Source organism: Manacus vitellinus, unplaced genomic scaffold (assembly GCF_001715985.3).
Source record: "Manacus vitellinus isolate BGI_N305 unplaced genomic scaffold, ASM171598v3 scaffold_47_pilon, whole genome shotgun sequence".
In the NCBI taxonomy this organism is placed as follows: domain Eukaryota; kingdom Metazoa; phylum Chordata; class Aves; order Passeriformes; family Pipridae; genus Manacus; species Manacus vitellinus.
In genome coordinates this window covers 2,249,062-2,260,409 of record NW_021940585.1, presented here as the reverse complement: position 1 = coordinate 2,260,409, position 11,348 = coordinate 2,249,062, and the positions used below count along the sequence as shown (strand labels likewise).

Genomic DNA, 11,348 nt, shown 5'->3' with positions numbered 1-11,348 from the left:
CCAGAGTGTTGGATCCCAGGAGCAGTCCCACAGGAGGTCCTGGAAGCAGGACAGGGCTAGCACCCAGCTCCAGACAGGGCATGGAGGCCACCCTTAGAAAACAACTGGGATTTACTACTGAAGTGTTCCAGGCCAGCCACGTCCAAGCAGCAGGAAATTATTTAAACACTTTTTTCCTTAGCAGCAGGGTTGGCTCCCTGCCCTGGCTCTGTGAGCCTCTCCCAGCAGTGCTGGCTATGGTAACACCCATGTCAGCTGCAGTGGTACCACAGCCCAGACAGGACCCCCCCTGCTCAGGAGGGGTGGGGACCAGCAGAGCATCAGCCACACACCTGGCAGAGGAGCTCAGGCTACATCCCAGCCCCTCCTGCAGCCCCCACTTGACTGGGAGATTTTTACCGTACTGGAGACCCACCCCACACACCTGCCTGTACCTGCAAAAATTAGGAGAACAGGGGCAGCTCCCCAGGGGTGGGTTATTGTGATGTGAGCCCATCCCTGTGGTCCAGTAGACACACTAGCTCTGGAAATACAGTTACTTGCCTTTACAGTATCACAGTTCAGCACTGTACCACATCCTCTTGTACAAAGTAATCCATTGGCTTTATAAAGTTACTCTGAAAAACCCAACCCAGCCTCCTTTCTGTGAGATTTAGACCAAAGCAAGGCCCAAAGTGGCCTTGCAGCCAAGGGAGCATAAGGAGAGTGACTGCAGTGCAGGGCCTGACCCTACCAGGGGTCCAGGGACCCCAGGACAGCTCTCTCAGGACCACCTTCATTTAACCCCTCTTTTGGTTTCAGCTCCCATACAGCTGTGGTCCCACTCAACTCAGAGGGAGACAGCACAGACAGCAAGAGCATCTGCCCTGCCACAGCCCCACTCCCCTCTCCCCAAAACTGACCCTAAATCGACAAATTGTCTGGCACAATTTGTATGATTCTTAGAAGTATGATTCTAAGAAAGAAGTTCAACATTTGATGGGTAAATTGTAAAAAAAAAAAAAAAAAAAAAAAAAAAAAAACAAGTTTATTTGAAAAAACTCAGCCTCTTAACATGAATTCTGATCAACATGTACTAGAACTTGAGAGCCATTAACCTGCTCCACGTACATTGAGATATTTTCCAACACTAAAAAATAAAAAATAAATACATACAAATTCTTTCCTCCCCCTTACGTGTCCTAGATGTGAGAGGTTCGGCATCCACCGCCTGAAGATCTCAGTTGAACAGAAGCAAGTAAAAGAGGTTTCTCTAACAGGTAAAAGAGCAAAAGCAGAAAGTCTCAGGGATGTACCATCTCCACGTGCCCCACCACTCTGCCCAGGGTCAGGCACCTAAAACACTCATGTGGGTGGGATGCTCTGGTGGAAACCCACCCCATGGAGGGACAGGGCAGCACAGACCTGCAGCGGGATCAATGCCAGCACCCCAAACTGAGCCCCCCATTTCACATCACCCAGCATGGGGCTGAAAAGAGGCACCATCAGGGCAGAGTGGGGAGGCAGGGGAGACTCCAGCCCTGCCCAAGGAAGGCTGGGGCACACCCGGGCTGCCACGGCCCCGGAGCGGGTAACGCTGCTCAGCAAGAACCGCAGCCGTCCTTCTTGAACCTGAATATCCCATGAGAGAACAGCTACAAAAACAGGGACTTTAAAGAACTACAGTAGCTAAAAAGTGTTTTCAAAACATACCTAAAGACCACCTACAGAGCCAGGAGGCACCGGGCACGGGGATCGAGGAGCACCTTGCCCCGTGCCTGGCTCTCCCCCCTGCAGAGGGCCTGCGGTAAGAAGCGTGTGAAGCAGTATTCATCCAGGGCTGGCCCTGAAGCTCATCGTGCTCCAACAAATCCAGTATCCTGCTTTTTATGGCTTTTTAACAACAAAACTCCCCAAAACACACGCATACACCCCCCCCACCCTCCCCAACCCCAAGCAGAATACAGAGCTAAAGCACAGTTTAGAGTTAAGGCTCATCCAGATTTGACTAGATATGGAGACTGTAAGGCACATATTAGTACATTCATGTTACTGTTAAAAAGCCAAGACTATAAAACCCCCCCCTGCCCCTGACACACGAGGATACTGCATGTGTAGGCCTGTTACCTTTGTTGAACACAGATGGAAAGACAACTCAGAGCCCGTTTTAAAAATGAACACCTGGTTTAAACACTTCTCACGGCCGCCCAGCGCCAGCAGAGCTGTGCCCCGGCCGCCCCGCCAGGGCAGCAGCGCTTCCCCGACTGACACTCCGGGATTGAGACCGGTCCCTCACATGCGGCTCTCCTCCTCTTTGACAACATCCTCAGAGCTCTTCTGAGGAGAGGGGGCCGAGGAGGCCACGTCGTTGTTCGCCTCTTTCGGCTTCTCGGGCTCGTCCACGTTGGTCTCCTCCTCCTTCCCTTCCTTCTTCGCCTTCTCCGCCTTCTGCTCCTTTGCCACCAGGCGGTAGTTGATGCCCATCCCGATGAAGAGGTAGATCCCAGCAATGATGAGGACGACCCCGCAGGCCCAGTACGTGTACTTGTAGTCACCATACATGTCATTGAGCCTCCCTGAGGGACAGAGAGGGGACAGCTTAGCGAGATCACCACAACCCGGAGCAGCTCTTGGGTTATGTTGCCAAGAGCAGCCCAAACCCAGCACCCCCACCTTCAGGCAAGGACCTCTCCCACATTCCTTTATTCCCTGCTCCCCCACCCCATGCCAGGGGCTAAGCCCCCACTTCCTCAGCCATCTCTCAGATGCCAGGGTGGTCTCCTCACCCCTGCCCCAGTGCCAAGGGCTGCCCATTGTTCAGGGGGACTCGCCATGGCTCAGCAAAGCCAGTCAGGACAGCCAGAGTCATGGAACCGTTAAGGTTGGAAGAGACCTTTAAGATTATCAAGTCCAGCCATCAACCCAGCACCACCACAGTGGTCACCACTAAACCACATCCTCAAGTGAGTCCCCCAGGCACAGCACACCCTTACCTAGCACAGGGGGTCCCAGAAGCACAGGGCAGCACTCCACGATGGTCACCAGGCCGACGGCGCTGGAGAACCGCTGAGCTCCCACCAGGTCCATCAGGGTCTCAAACAGGATCGAGCTCAGCCAGCCAAAGGCAAAGCCAAAGAATCCAGCATAAATGCAGAAGCCAGCATAGGTGGTGGACATGGGGACCAAGAGGTGGCAAACCCCGTTGTAAATCACTGAGATGGCGAAGAAATACTGGACGCGAGGTCTGATCCACTTGGTGTTTGCCACCAGTCCCATGGAAGGTCTAGCCACCATGTCCACGAAGGCCAGGATGGAGAGCAGGAAGGCTGCAGACTCACTAGGGATCTTCTTGCTCTTTGCATAATTGCTGAGGAAGACCAAGGGAGCGAACAGCCCAAAGAACATGATCACATTGCCTGACAGATAGAGCAGGAAGCCCCTGTGCGTGAACAGAGACAGGTCCAAGAACTTGTTGATTGTCTGGAAGAACGAGCTCTTCTCTTTCTTGCTCTTGCCATCGATGAGGTCTGTGCTGGTGTCACCATCATCCTTTTTCCCTGCCTTCCCAGCCTCCTGCTGCGCCTCCTTACTCTGATCCGGCTTGGGACCTATGGGCCTCATCAGGGATCCGGCCACACAGCAGTTCAGCAGGAGGCCACCGAGGATGAGGAAGCTGCCACGCCAGCCAAATATGCCAAAGAACATCTGGTTGACGGGCGCCAGGGTGGAGAGGAAGACAGGGCTTCCTGCCATCGCCAGCCCGTTGGCCAGTGGACGCTTCTTGAAGAAGTACTTGCCGATCATGGTTAAGGCTGGGTTCAAGTTGAAGGCGAGTCCAAGGCCTGCAAGAGAAATGGGGGGCTCAGGACTCAGGCACTGAGCCACAGAAGGGCTGGTGGGACAAGCGGGGTTTCAGTTGTGGGGGTTTCACAGCTCCATTTCCAACTTAGAATCATGGAATCATTAAGGTTGGAAAAGACTTTTAAGATCATTGAATCCAACCATTAACCCAGCACTACCAGGTCCACCACTAAGCCATGTCCCCAGTGCCACATCTACATGCTTCTTAAACACTTCCAGGGATGGAGACTCCACCACTGCCCTGGAGAGTCTGTTCCAGTGCCTGACCACCAACTTCCCAACTGCACAAGCAGCAGTGAGCCCCTGCTGCCGGCTGGGGAGGTACCGGGCAGCAACAGAAATCAGAATTTATGCCAGTTTACAGACATTCCTTAATTATCACTGGGTTTAAGATGCTCCTGTCGCTGCTCTGCTGGGGCAGAGTCATCACTTACCCCCTATGACCCCAACACAGAAGTAGAGCTCCTCCACCGTGTTGCAGAAGGAGGCTGCGATCAGCCCGCAGCCCGAGAGGCACCCGCCCGCGATCATGATGGGCCTGCTGCCGTACTTGTTCACCAGGATGCTGCTGATGGGACCTGGGGACAAAGGAAATGCACCCAAGGTGAGTTATCTTTGCATGAAAGACAGGACACACACACACAGGTACACTGCAGCTTTGCTGCCAGAAGGTTCCAGCGTTCACACAGTGATGCTTCACCCAGGGAGGGAACTGGGGTAAGGGCAGGAGGAGATAAGAGAATCACAGAATGGTTTGGGTTGGAAGGGATCTTAAAGATCATCTAGTTCCAACTTCCTGCCATGGGCAGGGACATCTTCCACAGGTTGCTCCAAGCCCTGTCCAACCTGGCCTTGAACACATCCAGGGACGGGGCACCCACAGCTTCTCTGGGTAACCTGTGCACAGGGAAGAATTTCTTCCTAATATCTAATCTAAACCACCACAGGAGTAGGAATTGGTTAGACCACAGAAAACTTTGATTTCTCTGAGCAAGTTGCCTTCTGTGGGCTGAAACAGGAGCTGCTTAGGCACCAGCTGCCCCCAAAAACAGGGCTTTGGGACAGGGTGAAGCCACCTGCCCCATGCTGTGGCCTCTGCCCTGCCTGCAGCCACCTACCCACCACAGGCTGGGGTCTCAGCAGCAAAGCAACTGCACAGCAACTACCCATCTCCAGCCAGAGGTTTCTTACCAAGACCAGACAAAGTTGTGAGGAAGCATCTTCTGTGGGCACAAGTGAAGCTCCCAGGGCTCACAGGAGGAACAGCACTGCCCCAGGAGAAGGGGTGCTTCTGTTTTCACTGCTACCCCTAAGGCAAACAGGACCCAATTGCCCTTTTAAGTGCTTCACTATCAGGAGCTTTAATCCAAAGCAAACAGTGATTAGATAATGCCAAGCATGCTCTACAGACACTAAAAGGTATTTAAATAGACTGGATGTTCATCCAGTGAATATTAACAGACCCCGTTTTGCCATTAACAGACAGAGAGGTTGTCAACATGTTGTTCATGGATCCTCAGATGCTACTTGACCTTTTTGCCCAGTTTAAACACAGCCTGGAGAAGGTTACAGAGGCCTTGGAGCTGCAGAGGCTGCCCCCAGCCCCACAGCATCCAGTGTGGTCCCATGGGAATGGGTCATGGCCCTGGTCTCGTGAGAGGGAGCAGCAGCACCCAGGAGGTGCCACACCACCCCAAATCCCACAGGCTTCCCCACAGAGCATTCAGCACTTTGCTCAGCACTGGACCTTGAACTCAGAAACATGATGCCCCTGGACAGAGTCTAACAGCACCCATGGCCTCCCCTCCAGTAAATCCAGCCAGGGAGCAGCAGGATCCAAGGACAGCCAGCAGGAAACTACCCAGCTGGGTAGTGCCAGGTGTCCTATTGCTCCAGTGCAATTCAGACCCTGCAAAGAGTCTGGGTTCAGGCAGGAACAAGTGGGGCAGGAGCATGTTCTTGTGCTCCAGCAGCTGGGGGATGAATCACAGAAAATCCTGAGTTGGAAAGGATCAGCAAGGATCACTGAAATTCAGCTCCTGGCCCCACCCAGGACAACCCCAAAAATCCCAACATGTGCCTGAGTGTTGTCCAAGGGCTCCTTGAGTTTTGTCAGGCTTGGGGCCATGACCACTGCCCTGGGGAGCCTGTTCAGTGCCCAACCACCCTCTGGATGAAAAAAAAAAGCACTTGGGCAAGTCTGGGGTACTTTCAGCATCCCTGGCACCAGCCTATGAGCAAGTGGTTCAAGACCAGCAGTTCTTGGAATTTAATGGCAACAGATCAATGGGGGCAGGAAAGACAGTGACAGTGTGGACAGAGGGGGATAGGGGGACAACCACGACCCCAGGGCTGGAGGAGGCAGCTCTCACCCCTGCTGCCAGGCAGCTCCAGCCAGTGCTGCCCTCAGGGCACCCAGAGGAACCAGCTCTGAGCTATTGGGAGAGGAGGAATGGCCCAGATTGGGTCTCATTAAGGCAGTTACACGGTTTACAAGCTTGTTATAACATCGGAGCAGGGAAATGTGCTGGTCGCTTCGCTGGCTGAGCGAGGACAAAGCAGAGCCTGTTCCCTCCAAAGGAAAAGCCTCGTGCTCAGCCGGGAGCTGACGTCAGCTCCTTTGGATGCACAAATGCAGCGAGGCCGCGGGCACCTCGCCAGCTGGGGATGGCAGCAGGACAAGCTCCCATTTGCCTCTGAAGTGGCCACAACAGCAGGCTCCCAGTAAGAGCTTCTTTCAGCCCAGCACAAGGCCGTGTTCGCAGGCGGGTACAAGACCCCGGGGTCTGGAGACCAGGAGCGCCCTGCTTGCTCCTCACCCATTAAAGACAAGCGTAAAGCACACGGCTGGGGGATTAAAAGCCTTCAAAAGGCAGTTGCTGAAGGGCAGGGGAGGGGAGCTGCTTCAGTTTAAGTGGGTTTGCCTTATTCTGCTCATGCCTCTGTACTTCCAGTGCACATTGCCATCCTCAAACAGCACAAGCTGCTCGTGACACTGCTCAGCACCAGCAAGGAGGAAAAGGCAGCATGAGGCTTCAGCGCACTCTGAGCACAGCTGAGCTCACCAGGAAATGGGGACAAATCCCTAGACAGACACACTGTATGCTGAATTTAAAAATAATAATAAAAAAAAAAAATCAATGTCTTATCTAAAGGAAAAGTGCCCCTGGGAGTGAGGCTCCCACACATGGCACAGCAGCTCCCTGGCCTTCAGGAGGGTGCTGGGAGCAGACACAGAGTCCATAGCCCACTGTAACAAGGACAAGGGCAGAATTACACAAGTCATAATTCCCCGGAAAGATTTTACTTACGGCTTTGCAGAGGAGGACAGATTAACCCAGTTTTTGCATTCTGGGCACTAAATAGAACTTTCTGAGCAACTTCTTTCAAGAAAACTCACTAAGGGAGGTTTTGCTCTCACATAAGGAGAGAATTCCAACTTTCAGCAAAGTTTTGGTTGTTTCACTATGGCTAGGTGGGCATCACCAGCCCCAGCAGCAGAGCAGCATCCTGTGCTGTGACACAAGAGCACAAGCACTGCTGCCTCCAGCCCGCTTACCTCCTGCATACATAACAGCCAGCATGATGGACGAGATCCAGGAGACTTTGCTGCTGGATGCATTGAAGATGACCTCAATCTCTTTGAAGAACACGGTGATGGACTTGGGGAAGGCATAGGAAAATCCAATGGAGATGAAGGCTCCGACGACCACAGCCCATCCCCATCCTCCTTCAGGAGGGGTGTATCCCACGGGGCCTCCGACGGGCGGTGGCATCTTGAACCAAGCTGGCGACGACTCAGTTGGGGTTCAAAGATCTGCAAGGGACAAAGTGTTGCCTCAGCTGAGAGCAGACGCTGCATCCCTGCTCCTGGCACGCAACTGCACAGCTCGAGCCCTGCTCCCAAGGCTGGCACAGCACCAGTGCCCCCACCACCACCAGGAGAGCTGATCTGAGGGTTGGGAGCACTTGAGGGTCACCAGCGCACTGGGCCACCCCAAAACACACGCTCGGATTGCAGCTGGCCTTTAAGAGCCCTGGATAGTATGTATCTGTAAGGGTCAAATCTAAGATATGACACTCTGACCTACACTGGAAAGGGCAGGCAGTGTCTGGGACAGCAGCAGCCAGAGCCCCGACAGCATCTCCAGGAAATCCCAGCACTTCAATATCCCAGGAAGCCCTAGGCCTCCTGGAGCAGGAGCAGCACACCCAGGTTATCAACTGCAGGAACAGTGACTGAAATAAGTCTCCACACATGGGCCAGGACTGCTAAAGAGCAGTCAGGTGTCACAGCACACCCATCACCCCTAAAGGTCAGGGCCTGCAGCTAAACTTAGCCTGAGCAGTGACCAGGGAAGGCTCCTGTATGCTGCCAGGGAAGGGGGAGGTGGATCCACAGGGAGCAGCCCCAGCAGAGCCTGATTCCCAGGGGACTTGGCCCTGCCAGGGCATCTCCTGACCCAGCTGCATCCAAACCCCTCTCCCCAACTGAAAGGCGAGTTTCACAAAGCACCAAAGTGTAAAAAACAATTCACCTAAAAAGATGAAACCAGAAGGGATTACAGAACAAAATAAATGGGGAAATGTCACACAGTCTTGCTGAAGTGTGGAATCCCCTTGGAGAGGCTGAGCAGGGAGAGGCTGATTGGGAGCGATCCAGAGGCCAGCAGGGTCGGGCTGCTCATAAACAGGCCCACGCTGCAGCTGCTGCACAGCTGGATCACACCCCAGAGGCACAGCTCCTCCAAACCAAGGCTGCTCCAGCAGCCCAGAGCAGCATGAGCCATCCCGGGAGGAACCACAACCAGGGCAGCTGCTCACAAACATGGGTCGCAACATGCAAAGCAACAGGAATCGCTACCAACCCCAGAACTCCTGTGTGCCCCCAGGGGTTTCAGAAGACACTTTCTGATGCACCACGGCCCTCCCCAGCCAGAGATCACCCTGCCCGTATTAAGCACCATCAGCCAAGGAGGGGACACTGGGCTCCTTCACCAGAGCCCACCCCTCACTCTGCAGCTTGCTGCTGAGAAAAAGCCACCTTGGAGCCAGAGAGCCTTTTCCAGAGCTCGTCGGGTCACACCAGGCACAGCAACAACTTCAAAGCAGTGTGGTGCTGGCTCTGAGAGGTGCAGCCTCCTATTTATAGCACGAATCTGCCCTGGCCCACGGCGATTACCATCTCATCCTCATCCACGGCTGTTGACATGCCAGCATCTACCTGGCACATCCCCTGGGCACACAGCACAGCACTGCGGGCGCCTGCCTTTTCGCTCGCTCCATGTAACTCCGACACACATCCAAGGCCGGGATCAGAGTGTCCCACCCAAAGCACAGCCCAGAGCCACGGGGAGACCCCGCTCCCACCTGGCACCGGAGGCACCAGCAGCAGTTACCTGATACAGCACCGGGTTTGCCAGAGCCACCCGACACCTGGCCGTGCTCAGGTGATGCCCCGGAGGACCCAGGCGAGGCGAGAGGAAGCAAAGCACGGGAGGTCGGATTCCATAAGCTGCTAAGACTGGTTTAGCCCGACCCAGACACTGGTTTCTCGCTGGCAGGGTATTTTCCTGCATCCTGGCCAGTGTGACACATGACCATCACGAGCAGCTCCGAGCCACCCGCCGCTCCAACAAAGGAATCATTGACAAGACGCTGCCCCTGGCACGTCCACAGCTGAACTATGCCCGGGAGCCACAGACTTTTTCCTCTGATTTCCTCTCTGGGACTCTCAGGGATAGCTTGACCCACATTGGGATCTGGCTGCAGGCAGATCCTTGAGCCAACACATCTGTGGGCACCCACCTGGCACCAGCAGTCAGGGAGGGAAGTGCCAGAGGCTCCTGATGCACTCTGGCCTCTCCGGCCATGGAGCAGTCCACCCACCATGAGCACCAGGAATTGCTCAACATCCCCTCCCCACACTGGAGTTCCCACCACCTCTTGCTTTGAGTCACATTGAGCTTTCATGGCCTTCAGTGAACCTTAAAGCCTCATCCAACCACACTGATTTATCCAAAACGTTTTTTTTTAAAAGCTGAAACTACCAGGTGTTGGCTATAAAAACTCCCAGCACGGAATACAATCTACTTGTGAGCACTAATTAAAACTACAGGCAATAAAAGCCATCCAAGGCAAAGGATGGCGGGGTGCAGATGAGGTGTTGGGGATTTTTCCCTTTTGCTCCTGAGACACATACACTGGTTTAATTCTACCACTGCTCCCGAGGAGCTCAACTGCTCAGGAATGACTGTGGCTTGGTTCACCTATTTGTTCTTCCCCTGCAAGCAGCATTCCTCCTCCTGTGGGCGCTGAGGTGGCATCTCTCTGTAAAATAAAAGGCCTCTGGCGGGTTAGGCATGACCTCTCTTGCATTGCTGAGGCACAACGAAAAACCTTCAGCTGAACAAGGTTTTGAGACCATGAAGCAAGATTCCCAAAGCCTGACGCCAGAGGGTTTACATGGGGAGTTCTGCATGCCACAACACTTTTCCCTGACTCATTGAAAATCCTTATTAAGAAAAACCAGTTTCAGAAAGCTCATTCTCAACCGCATTAAGGCTTCTCGCTGATTTCCTCCTTGCCTCCACACAGAAATAGTTTCAAAGGAGCGAGGGAAAAAGAAAACAAAGCACATGTAAGGCAGGCAGCCTAATTGGAAAGATTCCTCCCCTTTGCAAAAAGGAAAAAAAAAAAAAACACTCAGAACATAGTTATGACATTTCCAGCTCTGTTTTGGAAGAGCTGCAACGTGTAAGACGTGTTTGGAAATCAAATTCACAGCTGCCAGGCAGCCAGCTACAGTTTGCCCTATTAGGAAATAAAATAACCGTATTTGCAGTAATTAAGACTGATGAGACCGAGTAATGAGTGTGAGTATCACATCTGCTCCCTGTTGAAGTCCTGACTAATCCACAGGAATGGGTAGCCTACAGCCACCCTCCTCTGCACAGCGACATCGAGAGCAGGAATGGAGGCAACGAGGACGGTATCACCTCGAAACAGATCCCACAGGAGACTAAAGCCCTTCCATCTCCGAGGTCCCACGCACAGGCACTGTTATCCCTTCTCCAAAGGGGCCTGGAACAGGATGATTTCAAGACTTTTTAGTTACATAATGCAGCAAATTGCTGCGCTTTTCAAAGCCTGGATTGGCAGGACTCCAGCACAGAAAGACAGAGGCTCACATTTATAAAGCACTGCAAATGCCGCAAAGTATTTCTGGGGCAAAGCCTTTATGAAAGTGACCTCACACCACTCCTTTTTGGGGTCAGGGGAAGAAGGACGTCCCCCACCCACGCAGGGGCTGTGCCTGAGCACAGCACACCTCTGCCTCTGCTCGCACATCCCTCCAGCTCAGAGCTTCCCTGCTCGGGGCATACACTCATGGCATCTGCTGCTGTGTAAACTCACAAAGCCTTTCCCATGCTCAGAGTGCCTGGGACCTGAAGCAGGGCAGCCAGGGAGCCCCAGCTCCTGCTCCCACGGAGCAGGGCAGCCAGGGA

The 11,348-nt window shown here is 53.6% G+C and overlaps 1 protein-coding gene across 1 annotated transcript; it reads right to left on the bottom strand.

The window, feature by feature from the left end:
• Nucleotides 1-1,007: 1,007 nt before the first annotated feature.
• SLC16A1 (solute carrier family 16 member 1) lies at nucleotides 1,008-7,657 on the bottom strand. Its single transcript, XM_029962522.1, has 4 exons — nucleotides 7,400-7,657; nucleotides 4,275-4,418; nucleotides 2,973-3,821; nucleotides 1,008-2,555 (listed from the first exon to the last, which is right to left on the bottom strand). Exons 1-4 carry the CDS (start codon nucleotides 7,614-7,616, stop codon nucleotides 2,272-2,274), a joined length of 1,494 nt encoding a protein of 497 aa, XP_029818382.1. The 5' UTR covers nucleotides 7,617-7,657; the 3' UTR covers nucleotides 1,008-2,271.
• Nucleotides 7,658-11,348: the final 3,691 nt, after the last annotated feature.